The 23,439-nt window shown below is 37.4% G+C and overlaps 1 protein-coding gene across 6 annotated transcripts in view; it reads right to left on the bottom strand.

The window, feature by feature from the left end:
* Positions 1-23,439, bottom strand: part of LOC135205445 (agrin-like) — a 253,618-nt gene that overhangs the window by 20,768 nt on the left and 209,411 nt on the right. For 4 of the 6 annotated variants that reach the window (XM_064236038.1, XM_064236035.1, XM_064236033.1 and 1 more), the window contains 10 exons: positions 19,510-19,668; positions 18,610-18,734; positions 17,894-18,035; positions 17,173-17,411; positions 14,763-14,916; positions 4,070-4,402; positions 3,590-3,816; positions 1,847-2,035; positions 1,420-1,562; positions 394-626 (listed from right to left, as the gene is read on the bottom strand). In XM_064236038.1, the coding sequence (XP_064092108.1) occupies positions 394-626; positions 1,420-1,562; positions 1,847-2,035; positions 3,590-3,816; positions 4,070-4,402; positions 14,763-14,916; positions 17,173-17,411; positions 17,894-18,035; positions 18,610-18,734; positions 19,510-19,668 (1,944 nt within the window). The remainder of the gene's footprint in view (positions 1-393; positions 627-1,419; positions 1,563-1,846; positions 2,036-3,589; positions 3,817-4,069; positions 4,403-14,762; positions 14,917-17,172; positions 17,412-17,893; positions 18,036-18,609; positions 18,735-19,509; positions 19,669-23,439) is intronic. The other 2 variants (XM_064236037.1, XM_064236039.1) reach the window with 2 other exon arrangements.

Here is a 23,439-nt window from a genome sequence, read left to right as displayed (position 1 = left end):
GAACCATTTGAAACAGTATGTCAATGAAAATGTACTATGTTCTAAGCTTCAGTACTGTTACACAATAGTCGGCTTGACTAGTATGAAAGCATGCACAATATGATTAGTCAAACCCTGATAGTTATAATTGTATTACATACTAAGCTATAAACTTGGAAAAATTATAACAAACTGCTACTTTATTTTGAAAATATAAATCACATTTCAACTTCATTTCTGACTAAATTCTGAACATATAATATCTGGTTTACATATGTATACATCTCATAGTAGCTGAAAAACCTAAAAAGACAATTTGATTTTGTAAAAATAAAATAGTGTTATGGGTTCGCTGAAGCACATATTTACGATTACCTACATATTATAGGATAAAGGCAGAAAAAGTATACTAACCAGTGTACCCTTGAATACACAGGCACTTAAACTGCCCACTGTCTGTTGGCCTACATGATCCCTGATTCAAGCATGGAAGTGTAGCACATGGGGAGGTAGAGCATTCAGTAATATGTTCTGCCCTTAAGATATGAGGTGAACCAGGCCACACAAGATCGAGAGGACGTCCATTGATGCGCACTGACTTCAGACAGCCAACGAGTCCTTCACTTGTTCCAACATTTTCCCACACTCTAGAACATGAAAGGTAAATGTTAAGATGAAGAACACTAAATTTTGTGTTCTGTAAAAGAAATACACAGCTGACAATTTACTTGTTCATATACATATTTCTATTTTACCACAACATTCCTACATAATCTTTTAAGCAAATTAAGACCCGTCCACAGCTCGATGAGCTCTGCTCGATGTGACATCAGAAGCGGAGAAACAATGGATAAAGTTCTGACTTTTCCCACTTCTGAAGTCACATCGAGCAAAGTTCGTCGGGCATAGCTTGACCGAGTGGATGGGCCTTTAGGGGTAAATGTCTTGATACTTAAATATATTGGTAAATAATAATAAGCCCAAAAAACTAGAGAAACCTTGTTTCTTTCAATTTTATCCAGAACAGAACTTATGTTGAGATTGATTTATAAAGCCAAGCACTTCCAACCATTAAGAGAGTGGAAAGATGGACTAAGAGTGGTTGGGCTGCAGGATGGAAGAAAGGCAGCAGGGATGGAGGTAAAGTAAGAGGCTGAATAGTGGGTGCAGATAGGGGCCAAAAGGATGCTGCAAACAACCTTTGGTATTGCATACAGTGCACCACTTGAGGTGCTCTGATGGCAATATCTCCTATATTTGAAGAGCACCATGCAGCAGTTGTCTGGTGCAATAAAGCATTAGTTCTAGTCTTAAAGATATTTAAAGAATGCGTCATAAAGATATTTTGTAATCTGAAAAATAATCAAGCTATGCACTCTTTGTAAACATGAAATTAAAGCAGGAGAGTAACAAGGAAATATCATACATTATTTTGCTTACCTTCTTTCAGTTGTGGGGACATATCCAATATAAGTAGAGCCTCTCAAATCTAAACTCTTTAGATTCCCTGGAGCTTTCCCGACAGCATCCTCTGACGAATCCAGCTGCAATTTTCCATCACGCTGGTATCGGTTGGCTACAACCTGAAAAGTAAAATGTAAACATTTAGTTTTTTTTTCATAATCACATCATGATCTTTTGGGTATTGGGATAGGAAATGTTACAATTGAAATTTAATAGTATCCTCACTTAAAATGAAAAAATGCATACACATTTATTAACTAAAGAGATGAACAACGATGGAACATGGTTTAACAACAATCTCAATTAAATTGTCAATCACTGTACTGTAGTATAAGTACAATATAAAAATAGTAACTTGATTGAGAATTAAAAGTAATTTTCAGTAGAACTGTCAATTACTTACCCTATGGAAGCTCTTCATCTGAACTCTCTCGTGACTCCTTATTACAGCAGGTCCTGAGCCTAAGTTGTACCTGAACTCAACAAATCCATCTACTAAAGCTAGAGAGATAAAGTCCCCAGAGCCATCCTGCTCTTGCTGACTGTACAGAAGTATTCCGCTGTCAGTAAATGTTCTGAATTCTAGCTCAATCTGAGGAAAATGAGTAATTTGAAAATGGAGTTAGTCAGAGAATGACAGACTTGTGAAGATGGTGTCATTACTACAGTGTACCATTAAGTACGTAGTAATTAACCATTATTAAAAAAATATGTTCCTCATTTTGTTAAGATAATTAATTTTTGATACAATCTCCGTATTTTTATTTCACTGTGAAATTCATATGGACGAATCACCTGAACCAAAAAGATGTGATTTTTTTTTTTTTTTTTTTTTTTTTGTACGTTAACAAATTCCGCTTAAAATAAGTTTCTTTCACATAACGCCTCAACAGAAAATCCATTTAGCTCAGGTGTTAGCAGATATGAGAAGGAGGAAGGAACCAACAGACATACCTCTTTAGAAAAGGGAAGGCAAGGGTAAACCTGAAGGTAATTCCAAAGCTGGGGGTAGTGGGAAGGAAAATTACCTAAACTCATAATTCAGTATGTGCTGATTTCCTGATTTACACTGTAAATGTGGATTGTGAAAAGATGTCGTGTCGCAAGTCCTCCCAATGGTATTATCTTTCAGCCCAGTGGCGTACACTCGACTGGCTAAAAGTGTTGACTGAAAATGTGAAGTCCCAATACTGCAGTGAAAAGGTGTTCAAAAGGGGTAATCAAGGCACCAAGGTAGAATAAATAGACTGCCTTCGATCTAATAGTACAGAAGGGACACCATCAAAGCCAAGTATTTTGAGAAACCAAATGTCAAGTGAAGCTTTAAATAGTCCATGTGGTACACTTGATCAGCATAGACAAGAAAAATTACAATTACGAGCAAGTCGACAGAAAAGCCTCAGTGATGAGTGATTTACGTGAGAAACGTGGATATAATCGAGGAGGAACAGGGCAGCCAAGCTAGGAAATGGTAGAAAACCCAAGTGTTAAATTTAGGGGCTATGTAAAAATGCAACCATGTACCTTTGCAACCACTTGGTTGTTAACTAAATCATAAAAATTATTACATGGTTTCTGTTAAGACAGTATGTACCACCTTAAGAAAAACACAATCGGTTTTAAACATTTCACTTCCATCATATTTAGAACAAGGTTTAAGGAAAACTGGCAACGAGTTAAACAGTGATGTTACTTTGCACCTGAAGCATCTTCAGAAGATTCATGAGGCTTGAACCTGCAAACAAAGTTTTAATCCCCCCCCACAAAAAAAATTTAAGAAATGTTCATGCTGATAAAACAATAATCCCACAAATTCTTTACCAATATCTAGCATAAAAAATTAGGTGTGGTGTAAAACTGATCAGAAATGCTGTGAATTTATATGAAAATTAATTTTTTTTAGGTAGTTTTGGAATCGTCAGCCTGTTGTGCTGATGACAACCGAATCACTAATGAACTTGCTAGGTAAAGTAAAACCAATATGAAGAACAAATTCTGCTCTCAGATACAGTATGGGAGTTTTTCTTCCTAAATTTAGGTAACTGCTGCTGAATGGCATTCTTGGTCGCCAAACATCCATCCATCATCTAGAGAGATGGCTATCAAATTCCTATAAGAAAAGTTAACCGCAAATTCCCCTTCCTACCTGAACTTTATTGTAAGCCTTTATTTTCTTAATTTCCAGGAAGGAGGAGCCACTAAAAGAGGGAGTTTCATAAGGCGGTGGCAGTTCATTCTCACATCGGTCACCAGTTGCCATGTGAGGGCACTGGCAAACATACCCTCCTTCAGGAAGCTCTCGGCAGGTGCCGCCTCTCTCACAAGGCTGGTGGCTACAAGCACTCAACACTTCCTCTCGTCCTGGAGTGGTAACTGTCAGAGAACAAACTCATTATTTGAAAATTTCAGGAAGAAACATTTCCAAAGTGATATAGAGTGAGTCATCTATTGAATTGCTTCGCTTCATTCACTCTGAAAAATTTATTGCTTAAATAATACTATTATTTATTTTAAGGCAACAATTATTTGGGGTGAATCTTATTGACAAACAAATACTGTACATACACAGTGCAGGTGCAGGCAAGCCATGCAAATGACCATCTTACCTGGACAGGGATACACTTACCAACGCAAGTCTGGCGATCGGCACTCTGAGTGAACCCAATTCGGCAGGTGCAGATGGAGGTCTTGCAACGCGAATAGGGCACAGAACAATCTTTGTCCTTGTAACATACTGAACCAAGGAGTCCGAACTGTGCAATAGTCACGGGTGTGGGAGGCACGCTGAAGATGCTGTTGGAGAGACTGTGGGTGCTGGAGCCACTGCCGCTTCCAATGACATACTCCGGAAAGAGCAGATGTCTCGTTGCTTTAGCAGTTTCTTCCCGGTGAGGCTCCGTCGAGAGAGGTGCCGTCGACCGGCGCAGAGGGGATTCTGTCACTCCATCCGACTGGTTGCCTATGTCAGTTTGCACATAAGAGCAATTCCACACAGTACACAAGCTCACACTCAAGAGCCGCGCCTCCTCGTCATGCCAAAGTGGTGGTAAGAAATGTGGCCCAACATTGAATGGATTGAACATTTCTTAGGAACATTTTGATCATGATGAGGAGACACCGCTTTTGTATGAGTTGGCCACATGTGATAATCATAGCAACACACGGGCAAAACAAAAGTGCAACACAGTTGATCACAACAGGAATATCGTCGAGCATTTTACTACCAGTCCCATGGAAATATTAATTTTGCACTAACTGCTGGTTTGTTCTTAACGATGTGAAATTTACTCTCGGCAAAGGAAACCCCAAAAAGCAATAAAGCTGTCATCGTGACAGAAGTGAAGAAGAGGTAATATTCGAGCAATAATGAGGGTGACTAAATCTATATTTTAAACAATGTGAGGCAGAAATTGACGACGCAAAACATAACACTTCTACATTGATTAGGCTACAACACTTTAAAAGGGACACATGATAAAAATAACAGTATAGCAAACCATTTATTGGGCACAATTTTCTGCGTCGAAAATGATGACAATGGTTGCAGGTCCACAATCATATCGCATGTGCGTATAAAGTCTTTGATGTATAATAAAAGCTTTCGAACCTTGTACTAGGTTCATCTTCAGTCAAGTGACTTGACTGAAGATGAACCCAGTACAAGGTTCGAAAGCTTTTATTATACATCAAAGACTTTATACGCACATGCGATATTATTGTGGACCTGCAACCAAACCATTTATTTTAAGTGAAACTTTACAATCATCCATACTTTAAAAGGCACTGTCACTTCTACGCAGTTATTCGTTTTCATTCCTGCATACCCAAAACTTTTAGTATTTCAGTACTTTTTAAGTGTGAGAAAATACAGCAGGCGTGAATCCTGCACAATAACTTAAAATGTGCTTTATCAATATTCGATGTTGAAAGAATCGCCGTTTTTCATACGGAAATAAACACTGAAGGGACAAGCTTTTCATTAAAGCCTTAGGTTTTCTAGGTCTGATCTTTCCTTTAGAACTTTAGTCCCACCAAGAACAATCAGTCGAGTACATTTGTAGATCGCATTGGTTTCATTTTTGGTTTCTTAATAAAAGTATCATATTTCCGCATTGGTTTCAATAAGGTCTCGTTTTTTTTTTTTTTTTTTTTTTTTTTTTTTTTTTTAAATAAAGTATCATTAGGTAAATATACGACATCTGATGCTCCTATATTTCTAGACATGTAATTAATTTTAAATAAAGCTTACGCTATCATCGAAGTCGTAACGTTTGCCTCTGGGTTTCCTTTCCCGCAGAAGAAGAATCCTCAGCATCGCTTTCCGTCGATTGCTACCGTCAAGTAAAATAGTTTTTGCTTCAAAACCATTATTCTTAAGGACGTCTCTTGCAGCATTTTGCAACAAACAATGACTTTCAAACTTACATCGACCCCGAAGTAATCAGTATTAACAGGGACTGACAGTAAACTGCATCTAAGGGTAATTTAAATTTCCGAGGTTTTACATAATCCTGTGTGACGTTAAAGGGTGCTCACTTTTAGAATCTAAGTTCCTAAATCAAGTGAGATGCTGAAGGTAAAATCTCTTACGTGCTAAAGAAATCAGACTCAAGTGGCAACTGTACAGTTCAGTCATATCATCCAGTTTAGAAAGAATGCCAGTTCAACAGTTCAAACATTCACGGTATTAAAAGTATGACAAATGGTTAATAGTCCTCGATGGTATACTCGACTGATTACTAATAATAGGCCTACTGTGTTAACTAACCGCTGTATACATTTAGCAAATACAGTAGTCTTAAAATGTATAAGGCAGTAGTTAGAAAGTTAATCTTGCTTTTGAAAAAAAGTTTTTGTTCTGAAAAACCAACTTGCTTTTGAAAAAAAGTTTTTGTTCTGAAAAACCAACTTGCTTTTGAAAAAAAGTTTTTGTTCTGAAAAACCAACTAACTATTTTTTATAATTATAAAAATACTGGGCATTGTATTGCTCTCAAGAATCAAGACACGACAAAAAAAAAAAAAAAAAAAAAACTCCAACATAAAACAGAGTAGCCTACCATTAAAAGAGCATACCACTTTTTTTTTTTGTTTTTTTTTTTTTGCTTTATTTTGAGTACTTAATAAGTAGTGTGGTGTAAATTGAAAGAAAGATAAATCTAATTTTAATTTAAAAAACTGGCATTCCTTAAATATCAATAACAACTCTGCAAAACCACAAGCTTCTTGCATTCTCTTATGAATTTGTAATGGGCTTGATTTTCAAAATGAATATACTATTAACAATGCTTCAGAGTTTTCAAGTTATACAAAAGGATCTTAAAAAGTTAAGCCCAAAAATATAGCAAAGTCGTAGTTTGTAATTATAGGCTGCAAAATAGTTTAATTCTGAAGGATCTTCCAAATTTCAGGAAAATGCCAAGTTGAAAGGGTCCAGGAAATCATTACAAATTACATCGTAAATTTATGTTCCGGTAAGCATCCGTAGCAATTGCTCTACCTGGTATACAATTCTCAAAATAACATGCATGTTAATTTACATAATTACAAATTGAATATGGAATGAAAAGATAAAAAAAATAAGATTATATATATATATATATATATATATATATATATATATATATATATATATATGTATGTAGATAAACTGTATTTACATTCATAAACAACTAATGGAAAACCTTGACTTAAAAAAAAAAAAATGCAAATATTCGAAAATATCGAACCTATGGGTCAAATTCGCCTGAACCCCTTAAGGAGGAGAGGGATTGGTGCCGTCAGTGTACCTAATGCGGTGCACCGCATAGGCATTACTTGAGGTTTTTTGCAGCCTGCCTTCGGCCCGTGGCTGAAACACCTTTCGTTCAATTTACTGTAACTCCATTCATATTATCTCTCCTCCATCTTGCTAGCCACCCTTCTCCGACAATTGATTCATTGTGCAACTGCTTCGAGGTTTTCCTCCTGTTACACCTTTCAAACTTTTTACTGTCGATTTTCGTTTCAGCGCCGAATGGCCTCATAGGACCCAGTGCTTGGCCTTTGGCCTAAATTTCATATTATATCTACTGTATCTATCTATCTATATTTCACTGTTTGTAGAAGGTAAGCAACTCCTTTTCGCAGTGTCCCTCTGCACCAATTGCAATGCTATATTTGCCCTTTGCTTCCCATCTGTTCCCACTGGCCTCTTCCCACTTGGCTGTGCGTCTCGTTAAAATTCTAAACTTGCTCCAGTTGTAACCACTGTGAGTCTGGGAAATGTGACACGGCAAAAGTAGCCATGGTGAGCATATATGAACAACGCCGACCTAATAAAAAAAAAAAACTTAAAACCGACCTTACTAGCTGTCCAATTCTTCCGTTCTTCCATTTATTATCTAGCGTGTACTCATTCAATGCACTTCTGACCAATTTTAACAATATAGGACAACGAATCTCGTACGCAACCTGGATAAAACTCTAAATTTTCATTGTTCAGAGTTTTTTCTTTTCAGGATTATGTATTACCACAAACCTGGCAAATGTGAAAGTGGGTGAATGTAAGTACGAACATGGTAATAAATCAACATCTGACGTAAAACTGGGCCTAACTGTTTTCTTGCAGATTCTTTCTAAAGTAAAGTCCGTTGACACTTAGGATTCCAAAAAGGTCTGTGGACATAATGAAAAATATCTTTTGGATGACTGAAGTATTGGATGAATTTGGTGCATTCACTGGAATCGCTAACAAAAAGGCACCTCTTCATACGTTACGTATGTTATTGGTAATTATGTGGAAGCATCAAAGCCTAAAGAAAAGGACTTTTTTGGACGTTTGGACCTTGGCCGGCATTGTATCTCATTAACATCAACCAGTATCGAAATATTACTAGAGGTTATGAAGTGCTGTATAATGAATTAGCAATCAAAACACCAATATCTGAATAATAAACGGAACCAACATATGAGCAGACTTCAAAATTAGATCAATAATATGCCTTATTGAACACTTGAGATCAAATTTTAGTTCAGTCATGAAGTAAAACATATGTATAACCTTTATTTTTTATTTTATTTTTTTTAGCTGGGGTATGAGCCACTTATTGGAATCGGAAATAACGACCGATAATCTCTACTGCGCTCACAGCGAATAACTCTTGGACTTCGTGCAAATGACGGACGCGTTTTAACCCAGTTATTACTTTCGTAATACGAAAAACGCATCATGATTGAAAGCTGTTATTACCTTCAAAAGCGGTCCAGCTAATCAAATGAGAACATGCAATTCATTTCTATCATTTCCTGGTTACAAGTGCTTAATGATGACATGGAATTTGCATAGCCTACGGGTAATAGGTGAAAAAAACGAGCTCAAAATAGAAATTTAGTTAGACGCAATACTCTTTCATCATGGTGGGAATCAATCTCTGATATTCAAAACAATATCGGTTTCTGATTTCGCAATGTTCGGAAAATCTGGTAATTATACAGTCAATTCGCAAGTTACTGAAACCAATACATTTCAGTAACACTGTTCAATCAGAATCATGCTTAATCTTCTTATTTTGAAATATCCAAATTCTGCTCCCCTGAATTTATGCGAGAAAAATATGCAGTTGTTTTATTTTCTACATCACCATCTAAGGAAATGCAATTACGTTCCAGGTGTTAGAATATCTAGTGGCTTTGAGAGGGATAACTGAAGATATACTAGTAGTTAGTGGGGAGGAATGCAATGTGTTATATTTGAATTTTTCCCTATCATTGTAAATCTTACTGGCTTAAGATAATGGAGTAAAAGTTGGCTGAAGCCCTAAATGGAATTCTGTATCTAGCCTCATCCAGATTAACTATTAGCTCTATACGAGTGTGAGCTAGTCTGCACAATATGTAAGGGGCTGCACAATATGTAAGGGAAAAGGAAATACTATAAGATATTACTAAAGGATAACATTAGGGGGAAAAATAGCACCTTACGAGAATAATCAATTCGGAAGTTATCTCCCAAGATTATACTGATCAGGAAGGCCTAGTGTAGTCTAACCATAAACATCATCACTGGGAAATAATGTTTCACATTAAAATTTGAACATAATTAAAAATAGCAATTTACGACAATATCACTCGTGCAAACCACTGGGATTAACTGTTCTTGCGGTATAAAGTAACTTATCAACTCTAGAACGCCGCGACTAGGCTTGAAACAGCTAGGCCTAGTAGATGGAAAAATTTGATGAAATTGAAGACATTCTCGTTCAGAACTGTCCTACAACATTACGCCTAGGGCTAGTCTAAACTTTTCACTCAATCTACGACGTCTATCACGGACATGGAACTTGGACAGTTTGGAAAAAGTACTTAAAGCTACCGAGCTCTGTCGTAGTACATGTAAATTCCTGCTTCCATTCTAACCATCCAAAAATGCCTGCATATATAAGGAACTCGTGGACTGAAAAACACATCTAAATTGATATCCTGATAACAGACATTCCAAGTAATAACAAGAGAATACAAAAACGGTGCAGTAAATAGTAATACAACCTCGATAGAACAAAATACATTGGTGTTAAATTACTTAATAGCCGACTCTGCAAGGGGACATTTTTATTGGTAACGTGTGGATGAATTATAAAAATGATTAGAAAATATTAAGTCAGCATAATTCATTATTTCCAAAATAGCTTTATTACCTGTTTATAAACTTTAATTCCTACTGTACCTACAGCATTTGATAAAGCAAATCCTAGTACAGGAGATTTTGGTAATCATAAGGCGTCCATTATACTTAGACTAGGTGCTACTCTGAACTCGAAGGCCAAAGTCTTCATAATCCTGTAGGTGTAGGCGGTATAGTCTGCATTTTAATTTCCCTTTTTAGTTTTTATTGTCAATGTGTTTGCTACTCAATATGTAAAATTTTCCACTTGATTTTCCTCTGTTACAGCTAGGTGAAGCTACTGCTGTGTGTGTGTGTTTTTTTTAGTGACATCACTGATAGCTACTTTTTCTTTTATTCTATCGTGTCCCATCCATTTCTCTTTTGTCTTCAGGGTGTTAACAACATGCTAGCTAAATTTGTCAGGGTTACGACTGTTGAACCACTCGTTTCCCATAAAAATGTTATTTAAATCTGCGTTCTTCCTGACTTTCTTCAATTTTCAAAAAAGTGTAAGCTGCGTAGAACAATTTACTAGACAAGGCAAACCATGCAAGCTTTTAGTATTTACACAGTACTTCAACAGTTTAAGCGATCACTCCTCAAGTAACTGCTATTTTTTTTCTGGCATGCAATAAACACAGGTTGAAGCATTTAAAACTCCACGAAATACGATTTGATACAGACAGTACAATAATTTCTTCCGTTTTCAACAGCATCTTGGACAAATTTCGCTTGATGCATGCCCCATCCTCCAACGAACGAAACGTTGCAAGATTATAATATGGCTTCTGTGGCTGGTAATTATTTTACGAAAATAGTTAATTCCTCAGTCACTCATGCTAACCAAAGGTACCCTGTACGCAAAATTCTTAGTCTGCCGCTCATAAAAGTAATTTCTCCGGGGGTGGTGTAGTGCCGTCAGTGCACCACTTGCGGGCTGTAGGCATTACTTAAGGTTCTTTGCAGCCCCTTTCGTTCCTTGTATTATACCTCCTTTCATATTCTCTTTCCACCCTCTTCTGACAATGGATTCATAGTACAACAGCGAGGCTTTCCTTCCCTTACACCTTTCAAGCCTTTTATTGTCAATTTCCCTCTCAGCGCTGGATGACCTCATAGGTTCCAGTGCTTGGCCTTTGGCCTAAATTCTACATTCAATAAAAGTAATGTGTGGTAGAAATTAGTATCAAGCAGAATTCTTCACATGCCTAACATTTTAAAGATAATATATATATATATATATATATATATATATATATTATATATATATATATATATATATATATATATATATATATATATATATAGATAGATATATATATATTACAATCTCTCTTACTCCCTCCAAGATAAGAAGCGTTAAATTGTTTTTCATAATATTCAGCTACCTAGTAACGATAAAATTTCCTGTGAGAAGCCAGAACGAAGTCGTTAGACGCAACCTGGCAAAAAAAAAAAAAAAAAAAAAAAAAAAAAAAAAAAAAAAAAAAAAAAAAAAAAAAAAACGCTCACCTACTTTCACTTTAAAAATGGCGCGTTCAACAGCATGATCATACGAGGGGAAAGTAGGTACACATCTACTCAAAGATTCGAAATGGTATCATACTGACTCATCACAAATACCACAGCACTACAGCTGGGTTATTTAAGTGCCCAGCGAAAGGTTATTGGAGAAGCAGATTGACTAAAGTAAAATGAACTATAAATATACAAAAGGATTTATACAAAATAAAATTCATACTTGGAAAAGTAGCTTTCACGATTCAAATGGCAACTGAAGAAAGAGTGTCTTACCTTTCAAACGAGAAGGAATTGGCACACTGAGGCTGCCTGAACGATGAGGTTAAGAGGGGAGAGAGGGAAATTGGCATCGTTAACACGAACCATTCGTAAGCCTTGTGGGATGGTACAACAGACTAAACAAAATCAAAATATTTCCCTCGATAACAACTTCATTTTTTGTATCAACAGAAGTCAGGACTGGTGAATTTTACTTTCCAGAGTTTAAAATTTCGTGGTGAAAATGCAGCCCATGCACAGCTGCAAACAAGTTATAGGAATGTTTATAGCAGAGGTTCTCTCAACTGGTAGTCCACAGGACGCTCACTGTATTTGGCAATACATTGGAGACTGGTACTTGTATTTTTGAATTGACTGAAATCTCAGTTAGAGAAACTTTATCCAAATAAATAACTGACAATTCAGTTCATGATACCATTCCTATTCAAACAACATAATGACAACCTTCAAGTTGTAATTCTTGTGTAAGACACATATTCCGATCCAAATTGTTTACCGTCTATGATTTATCGCTGGTAAAAAAAAGGGGAAAAAGTCTACGATATTTTTGTTTTATTGGGGTGGTGTTCCATGACCTGATCTCTTGTTTGTTTGGCGGCACCCGACAATTCGTCCGCCTCTCTTAAAGCTTTCTAGAAATCCTCACCGACCAGTTCTGGTTACACTCACCATTCACCTCAAAACTACAAGTTACTGCCTTTAGTCTGCCGATAGCTATTTCAATCTCCGTTTCTAAGAGACAAGAGAGTACAGTGTCCTGCTAAATGCACCAGTGACGCTTGAAACATACAGATGGTGGCTACTTTCTGAAGTTGTAAGTTGCAGACTAACCTGATTATGAGAGTTGTTGTCGTAAGATAATGTAGCATATCATGAAAGAGTTAGCACGAGCTGATCACGCACATGAATCCCTGAGAAAGCTTCGAGGTGAATCAGTGAAGTGGCTTTCGAAGCAGACCGTTTCATTATGACACTACACTACAGCGGTAAGAGAAGAAAGGCCGAAGGATTTCGCACATGTAACACCAAAGCCTTATCTTAAAAAGGGCATTTCCTTAATTTTTCATTCCTGCGCGTGTGAATCCCTAAAAATATATCACCCGAATGAAGTAGCGTCCAGAATTGAGTAGGAGTTCTCCTTCGACCTGGTTCTCGGGAACTCTTCAGTTCACACAATCAAACCGACACGAGTTTTCGCTTCAAGTCTTTCACTGCAGTCCTCAGTCCAGGCATTTCTATCCGATGAACTCGCAAACACTGGCAAATAGTTCTTTGAGAAGTTCGCATGATCGGGGTCGTCACCAGCCATTTTTCAGCTAATTCAGGCATATTTGCGATGGTAAAGATATAGTAAGTATTGCTAAAATAGTAAAAATTCTAACACAGTGTTAAAACGCAACTTTACACCACTGGGACCAGAATACATAATCCGGCGCAGAACTTTTCTGGATTAACTTCAAACCAGTCATGATGCTCAGCAACTACTCTTGAATGCAATATGAAATAAAGGATAAAAATCTGATGCTTCTAACCATCGCAAATGTAACTATATACACTATTCGTCATTTAAACTTTCTCTGATTGTATAATATGTGATACTCTACAGTTATTATTTCATGACACTATCACAATATACACTGAATACCAAACAGCACATTTTTTAGCACACTTTTGCGACCACTTTTAAACTACTTCTCTATATCTTTGACGTGTATATGTGAGACAATGCCCCTAGTCTCCTTACTCTCTACCAGGTGTCAAATGAATGCTAATATAATAAACAACATTTAACATCCTGATTTTATAATTAGTCATTCAGCACACAAATCTCAATGTATTTCAGAGGATTCAAGTTCGCAGGAGTCCAAGTTTATTGGATTTGAATTCCAGCAATACAATGCACTTTCATAAACTTTAAAATCTAGTGATACGTCAACGACTTTAACATAACTTTGGGAGCCATGAAACTTGTTTGATTCCTGTAAATAATTTCAGCCAAAAAAAAGTAAGCACACAATATAATTCAACACTGAGTCTGCAAACGGAAACTGAGGAACAACTGATCTTCCCTCAGTCGTCAGATGTATCTATGCTCTACTACTGACATTCCTTTGTAAACTAATAATGTGCTTTGTATAACATGAACTACATTGCCTGTGAGATTTAAACTTGTTTTATAAACATCCAAAATTACCTGGAAAAAAGTAGTACAGTACAAGATGCTTGCGGAAAACACAAAAGAATGCTTGTGGTTCTGCCTTAAGTTTATCAAAAGAGAGTGCATAAAATTGGACAGCGAGGCAATGAGGGCGGAGTGCAGGTGCTCGCGTCACAACACAGACACAGGCGTGCGCCCCTTCCCCCCCCCCCCCCCCCTCTCACACGCAATCATTAGCCTCTTTCATTCTTACGCATTCCCTCCCAATTTCCCCCTCCTACTGGCCTTCCTTGGTAATTTGGTTTAATATCAAATCTTGTATAATGATTCAATGACTTACAACAGCTTTGGCGAACGATACCAGCTAAGTCTGGAGTGATTTTCAAAATTCTGCGATCACGTGACTGCAAGTGGATCTCACTCGGCAAATTTTGTTTCCTGGAAGATAAACGTTAAGTCTGACATCCGACTTGAGCTGGCATCATTCCCCATGCTGCCAACACGTGTGGCTTAACATCCACCAAACCAAGACCTAACTGCAGATCTCCAATTTAAGTCATACTTAAGATTCATTCTAGGTGAGAAAAACCAGAACACACAGTACTAGTCTCGCCATTTCATAAAAGGTAACAGTGACTGCAATTGGTCTCCTCATAGAATTGGTGAGATGTTTGGAAAACCGACCATTCTTCAACAGGACAATCGTTTGTTTCCATACCTGGTATAGGGCAAGGACCAAGTGCATCAACCACAACATCTTTCTGGTAATGGCAGGCAAAGAGTCGCAAATGGCACTCACTGGCATAGGTCTCAGCATCCGAACCACATACAGGCCTTGCCGAGGATGAGTCATCGGGGCACTGGGCATCGCACTGAAAGGGGGAAAAAGGCTGGTTGAGATATTGCATTCTAATTATTTGACACGTTGATTTATTAGATTGGGAAAACTGCCCGTATAGATTCGGAAATTACTTTCCAATAAAAAAGCTTCCTCCTGTGACAATTCATACCTTACTCATAAGGTCAGCAATCTTCTTAATTTATTTAGAGGAAAACTAATAAATAAATTGTAAGAATTGTTCTACAACTCAGACAACACGACAAATTCCTAGAGAGGGCGTCACGAACAAGACACTACCGCTACCTAAACATACTCTATTCACTATCTTAAATGAATTTCTGTATTTTTTAGATATCAGTTTCCTTTCATTTTAGTCGTTCTGCAGTTTGCAACAGTATAGCAGTTTTTTTTGGGTCATTCTTTCTTCTTAAACCGTAATTAAAAGTGGAGAATAAAAACTGGGGTAAAACCAATCTGCAATCGCCAATATTACAAGGCCAGAAAATGTCAACAATCATTAATATTTTTCGGCAAACCATGTCAACAAAAATTGCTCAGATTTTCTTTTGTCAAATCATGTCTACAAAGTCATACCAATCGCTTTACTAATGTTTAATGTTATCATATCTCCTCAATTTGACCCTTTTCCTCCGGAAAATTTATTTCAACAACCCCATTTTTACCACATCACTGTACAAGAGGACTACTTTCAATACAGTTTAAAAACTACTTTATATACTTTGATATTCTGTTTGTCATTAACTTCCACACAACGTCTTGAACCTAGCTAGTTTCTGGCTCCTTGTGATCTACTTCTGCAAAATTGATTACAAAATACTGATTAGTTCTTAGTCCTATGCTTCGCGTAAATGAACTCATATCCATCAAAGAGCCGCCAGTTCTTCAATCCTTCCTTAGCATCACATCATCCTCCACAAGTACCAAATGTTGTAGGTTCTAATTCATCAACTTCTGCATATCTCATGATATACTGCAACTGCACGGGCTCTTCATTCCTAACTGCGATCGACAACGCCTAACCTCATCTCTGCAAAGGACTCATCTTTCTTTTTTTTAAACACAATTGAAAGGATGGAAGATGATCATCTATGGTGTTAAACTGTACAATACTTTTTTTATTCTCATCTCAGCAGCTCCATCAGCCCTATCTTATAATATTTCAACACCAAAATGCCTTACAAACCGACTTTACCTCGAGTTACGTGATGAAGCAGCTGCCTTCCATTACAATTTCCTCCATATAAATAGTTTTCGCTTCTATTGGTATTGCACTTTCTTCTACCACCTTTCCTATGGAAGAGAGGCAGCTCATTTCTCTAAGACCCTCTGAATTCCATGCTTTTACTCAGATAAACCTCTCAGGACGTGTCTCCTTCGTTCTTCCGTAGAATTTTCTATCTTTCTATCGCTTCCCTTACGTGTTCCATTGTCCCTTACAGCACCGCTTTCTGAATGGTCACCATTTTTCCATCTGAAATTTTTACTTCACGCAAGGCATTCTAAATTCCTTTAATATCAACCTCCCGCGGTAGCAACTTCCCACTGGAGATATTTTGCCGTCAATCAGTTTCCTTATTTTCACTTTGTATTAACGTTTCTCCAAAGGGTCTTCTTCTTTTTCTATGCAAATGGTTAGGATTTGCATTTCCATCCCTACTGACAGTCTATTTCTGTTACGCTTTCTTTCTATTTACAATTTCGTTTTGTTACTCTTCCTTTCTATTTCTATTCTCTTTTTGTTACTGTTCCTTTTTATCTCTGTTTTCTTTCTGTTATTGTTCCTTCCTATGTCTATTCTTTTTGTAACTTCCTCCCTTTTCCCATTCTCTTATTGTTACTATTCCTTCCTATTCTCTTTTGGTTACTGTTCCTTTCGATTTCTGTTCTCTATTAGTTACTGTTCCTTGCTATTAATATTCTTTTGCCAGTGATCCTTTCCATTTCTGTTCTCTAATTGTTACTGTTCCTTTCTATTTCTGTTCTATATTAGTTACTATTCCTTACTATTAATATTCTTTTGTTAGTGTTCCTTTCAATTTCTATTCTCTCATTGTTACTGTTCCTTTTTATTTCTGTTCTCTATAATTTATTGTTCCTAACCATTTCTATTCTTTTTGTTAGTGTTCCTTTCAATTTCTGGTCTCTCATTGTTACTGTTCCTTTCTATTTCTACTCTCTATTTGTTACTGCTCATTCATATTCCCATTCTCTTTTTGTTACTGTTCCTTTTACATCTCCACAAACGTACGCTACAGAAACTGTTTACCTTGCATTCAGCATGGCCACTGTGCTCTTGGCATCTGGCGCCAAAGTAGCATTCGAGGTCAGCGCAAGTGCGCGGGGGCGGGGTCGTGATCGCTGGGGACTTGCAGCCTTTAGGGCCCAGAACGAGGCCCTCGGGGCAGATGTTGCACTTTTTGCCCGTGATCCCCGGCTTGCAGACGCATTGGCCAGTCATCTGCTCGCAGTCATCTCGCACAGAACCGAACAAGGAACATCCACATGCTGCAATAGAACGGGGTTCATAACTCATCAGTCTAAACAGTTATGGTTTACATTCAGGAATAAAAGATACGTGAGCTCATACTTCGCTGTCAATATCTGAGAGAGAGAGAGAGAGAGAGAGAGAGAGAGAGAGAGAGAGAGAGAGTAGGGTGCTCCTTATGCACGGGGCGTTGCACAAAAGAATATTTAAGAAAAACATATTTATGCAGGAAGAAAGTATAGACCAAATTTTGCTATGACAGCAAACATCAAATTCAGTTCAGAATGAGACATTAATATTGATAAAATGACAATCCCAAACATGGCTAGCGATCTCGAGCATTTTTCCAGGAGAGGAGCCTCCCCCATTCATCTGTGCCTCACAAGTGATTTACATGCAAAACACGACTACCGTATTTCTCAAGACTGCACTGGATCAATGATCTTTAACAAGATGCTCACAAGAGGAGACAAACAAAATATACTATGTCTAGGATACGTACGAAGACACCCAGTGCTACCCAGCTGAATTCTTGGCAGACCCCAAAAACCTGGTTCACATCTATCACATTTAGTGCCTCCTACACCGGGCTTGCAACGACACTGATTTGTCATTGGGTCGCAGATTTCATCATGAGCACCAAGCTGCAATGATAGAAATAGTGTGTACAGTAAAAAAAACAAAAACATAACAGATAACGAATTCACACTGCTCTTACAGCATCGAGTACCACCAAATGGTAGTTATGGGCAATTTCTGATATTACTGAATGACAAAAAGAGTACCACAAAATAGAATTTATGGACAATTTCTCATATTACTGAATGATGCAAAGTTAATCATCAGATAATCAAAATGAGTGATATGTTAACGCGAGTGTACAACAATTTTACTATATCCTTTTCCAAACAATCATATTTGGGACAGCACCTTTATACCATCGGTGACCTGCGACACTTATACGCATTCCACACAAATTGGTGAACGTCTAAGTCTTATAAGAACTTACATAGAACAAGAAACAAATAACTCTATTTTTGCCTGAAAAAGAAATTTCCCCTCAAAATACTGGACTCATTAAGTTGACCATAAGGAACAAAAATTTTCATAGATTACATGAACGAATATTAATACCATAGGTTTAACCATTTTACAATATTAGTCTACACCACAGAAACAGCTGAAGCGACATACTAACAGCTTTGCTGGAAAGTTTACCTTGTGACACTGACAGATTGACGGGCAACCTGCATAATTTGGACCAAGAGCTGCAGTTTTGCCATCTGGACAGCAACCAAAAGACTCCTGTCGACACGGCGGGCCTAACAGTGTTCCATTTTCCGCTGCAACAGAGTAACGTAGCAATACTAGTACTGCAGTATTGGTCAAAGTAACATTTCAAGAAAAATCCCATTAATTACTACTAGTGTTTAAGCATACAAATTACACAGGAAGTTACAGCTAAACTATGGTACCTATACGTACTGTGAAGTAAGTCTACGTCTATTATGCATTTTTCTTAACCGCTGATTACCGAGTGGTTTTAAAAGTTCTTGGAGAACTGAATTAAAAATGAAAGTTGAATACGTTTCTTCTAGAAATGCTTGCAATATGTCTTCACAGTTTTGAATGCACACAAAAAACCAAACTTGTAAAAACGCCTTTCTTTCTTTTCTCCCGAATGCCGTTTTGGGCCCCTTGTGGTTCTCGTGCTAACGACAATACATCTAGGCAGCACTAAAGAGAATCATGTAATTATGAATAGTGACCAAATGAACATTGGAACAAACAAATGTGCTCTAAGGCAATGCTTTACAGCATTAGGGCATGGGAGAATAACATCTGTAAATAGTTAATGACATGACTACTCTAGCATTGCTGGTATTGAGAAAGTACACCATTATAATAATACCTCCTACTCCAACCAAAAAATATTATTGCCGTGGAAAATGAAAAACTAGTCATGGTGCTATTTCTGAATATAAACGTATGCTTCGACGACCATTAACAATCTGCGAAGGGTTTCCACATTCCCCAGTGACTCAAACCCCAATCAAAGCATTTACGCTCATACCACCACAAAAAGAGGCTACATAAAACCTGCACGTGGAATCCTACCTTGATCAAGGGGACAACACTTTGCAAAGGACAATGTCCAGTGGCAGTAATAGCCATCGGGGCACGTCTCTGTGTCGGGTCCTTTGCCGCAATAATAATCGCGACCAGTTGCTGGGTTGATTAAGGGCGGACTGCCGTCGCAGGGTGTCAATTCGAAGTCTGAAGGGGAAGAAAGGGAGGAAAAGGAACTTACAACGAGTATTATTCACGAACAACTTAATTCATCTACAAAAAATGCCACAATATACAAATGATTGACGGAGGAGCACATGAGTGGGGACAGTTCTCCAACGGGGGCCACTGATCATGACCATGTACTTTCATAAAAAGATATTTCCTAATGGCCACATTCAGTGTTTCTTGCTTGCGCTCCACTTCCGTTGGGGATTGGTGGCTCCGAGTCGATTTCACAAATGTTCCAAAACGGAAATGAATACGTTTTCTTCATTATTGAACAAGGACTAACAGGGGTGTTCCGTGGTTTTCGAATCAGACTAAATAATACAACGATTCCACAACTGCAACTGAAGACCTGTATTAGAAATGACGTAACAACAACAGATTTAAAAACATAATGACTATGACGAGTAACTGTGCAAAAGACTTGTACGAATGACATAATATTACAATTCCAGAAAAATGAAAAAATTTGAAATTTGGTGGCAAAAATAATTGTGAAAATATTAAAGAAACTCCAAAGGGAAAACCAGGTAGAACAGTGACTACAAACTCTAGCACAAAAATAGGGCAAACAATACAACATATGGAAATACAGTGGGAAATGTATTCTCAATAATATAGTTTTCTAATTGTCGAGAGAGAGAACTTTCAAAAAAGGTTTCAGAAAACGAGTCCGGTTTTAAATTTGTCTTTTAATGTCATCAGACATCGTCTCTTAACATGAGACGCTGCTACTCCAGTTTTTTTTATATATTTTTTAATGCAACTGTCAACTTTTAGCTCTTACAAAAGGTTTCAGTACTGAATAATCTGCATGTCTCGTTTGTATGAAAATGGAGCATAACACAGGAGTCCTATGGACATGAAAATTTGATAAATGAAATCAACACGGTTTATTTTGATTTTAGGAGTTCTTTAAAGGTTCGAAATGTTTGTGCGTGGCAAATCAATTTATAAATTTCATGCACAGCTGGAAGGACATTCACAGCATGCACAAAAACAACATCCAAAACAACAACAACAACTACAACACTGGGCATACACAGACAATCAACAACGATCTCAGGGAGTGGAAACGAAACCTCTCCGGAACTTACACATGGTGTTACAAAGAAACAGAAACGAAACAAATGATGAATTCACTCACATGACATTCTCACATGATAAGTCATTAGTTGATAGAACTTATATTTTGTTGGTATTACATCTACTTCGAGATAACAAGCAAAACTCTTTCCAAGAAGAAGCATTTTGCGTGACCTGGTGAGAACTGAGACGGGAGTATCATTGCTTAATCATACGGAGGAAGCAATGAAAATGACCTTCAACCGAATACATTTCTCTTAATTAATAATGACAAACACGTCAACTTTCAAAGCATACTTTACCAGGAATTACGATCAAATGTTAATGATGTTCAGACCCCAAGCAAGTTAAAACTAGTTTTGCATAATAGTGTTGCAATATGAAACAAAATGATTATAATTTTCAGGAAATGTATTCTTACCGTATCTGTATTTTTTGAACTTAGAACTCTAAATTTATTTTACTTGGGGGTATTGGCCTAATAAAACGTTGTTCTTACAGTATTTTGCTTTATCAATAATTAATCTTAATATCATTATTGTTCAAGATTTTAACTTTCCAGTTGTTTTTTCTTTTTTGAGAATATTTCGTTGAAATTTGAAGGCATTTTCTGGAAGTAATTTATGTGATGAAACATCGGCATAATAATATCTTAGCAAGGGCCTCAATATATTACCAGCATATCGCAGTAAAATACACAATTCCTTAAAATCTTGAAATTCCTGGACAAAACAGAACGCACCGGGAAGAAAGACTTTGTGTGACTCCCCACAACCCATACTCACCAACAGCCTAACCACTACGAAGATGCCTTGTTGCCGCTGTATACGTTCACTGGTGGCTACCCCCTCCCTCAACCCTCACACTACTCACGCCTAGCATTGAATATAGAACGTAGGCCAAAGGCCAAACACTGGGACCTATGAGGTCCTTCAGCGCTGAAATGGAAATTGGCAGTAAAAGGTTGGAAAGTTGTAACGGGAGGAAAACCTCGCAGTAGCACTATGAATTGATTGTTAGAAGAGGGTAATATAATGCTCCTGATATCCAAAACTTGTGCTTCTTCAATGCTCTACTTATCCTGAAGCACAACCACCCCATTTATGGGACCTATGAAATATCTTTACTCCTAACCAGCAACAACAAATCTCCTAAACACATCATGGTAATAAGAACACCAAGTCTGACTCAAACTCACAGGTGTAACTCCCTGAAGAACCAAGTTCTTAAGCTGCCTAGAACATCTAGACTATTCTGTTAGGGCTGGCCTTTAGACTATAGTAGATTCACATCAACCGTACATCATATGTCTATGCCAGTCCCTTATGACGCTCCTGATTGGCTGATGATAAGCCAGTCACAGGGCTGGAAACTCTTAGTCTCTCTCGAGAGTTCACTTGGGCAGGATGTATGTTCCACCTCTCCTGAGGGATACGTCTTTCCCCAGTATCCCTCAGGAGAGGTGGAACACGCATCCTGCCTATGTGAACTCTCGAGGGAGACTGAGAGTTTCCAGCCCTGTCATTGGCTTATCAACAGCCAATCAGGAGCGTCGTAAGGGACTGGCATAGACATCAAATGTGCGGTTGATGTGAATCTACTAAAGTAGGTCAAACTGTTAAGATGACGAAATTTATCAAAACAGCAACCAGCAGACGGCTAATCAATGGTAAGGTGACGATCACCACATTACCTTGTCACTGACATATAACCGAGACCCATATAACCAGTTTAATAAAAATACTCCAAATTGTCTCTTTGAAGACTTTAGAATTTAATATCTTGCTCTGAACTGAAGGAAATGAATTGAATAAAAGAGTTTAATGCCTCTTCAGAGGATATTTTTAACGAATACCGTCTAATAATAATTTTAAGTTGCCAAGTAACCCTGATGTTTACGGGGTCTCGCCGGTAGTGAAATATGGCGTGGGTTGTCCGGAGAATTTATTCTGGCGGTGTTCCTTAGGTGTATGTTACCAAGGAACAAATCCCGAAAAAAACCTAAGGGAGGTCCACAGTACCGGCTCAAGGCTTTGGCGTGAACGTCGGAGCTTACGTAGATGTAATATATTCTTTTTGTAAAAAGAATTTACCACTCAAAAATATGTATGTAACCATTTGTCAAAGTGAAAAAAAAATGAGTTACTGGAGGTATTCATAAGAAAGATCGAGAAAATTGTATACAAACCGAATGCAACTGAGGTAGCAATCAAACACAATTCCACTTTTTTTAAGACAGCAAAATAATAATAATAATAATAATAATAATAATAATAATAATAATAATAATTATAATAATAATAATAGTAAGGCTTCATCGAGTTGTACTGTCCATATAGTAAGTTCTCAAGAATGCAAAAATATACGAAATCACCTAAGAAGCAAGGTATGGACCCGGTTCGAAATTGAAGACAAAATTATATCAGGAGAAAGCTATGTAACTATACTCTGTTTTTTTCCATCTGTCCAGGCGCCTGTGGTGTTTCCGCATGGTAAGACTGCGTCCCGGGCTTTAAATAATATCCTATTTCGAATATTAATGGTGTAATTTGTATACAGTAAATTATTAAAACACTTTTCAGTTGCAAATGTACACCCAGATATCCTTTTATTTACCTAAAACTTAGACTTAGCGTAACTACTTAAAGCCCGGGAAGCAGTGTT

This window comes from Macrobrachium nipponense, chromosome 24, assembly GCF_015104395.2.
Source record: "Macrobrachium nipponense isolate FS-2020 chromosome 24, ASM1510439v2, whole genome shotgun sequence".
Taxonomy (NCBI): domain Eukaryota; kingdom Metazoa; phylum Arthropoda; class Malacostraca; order Decapoda; family Palaemonidae; genus Macrobrachium; species Macrobrachium nipponense.
This window is presented reverse-complemented; position numbering and strand designations above follow the sequence as displayed.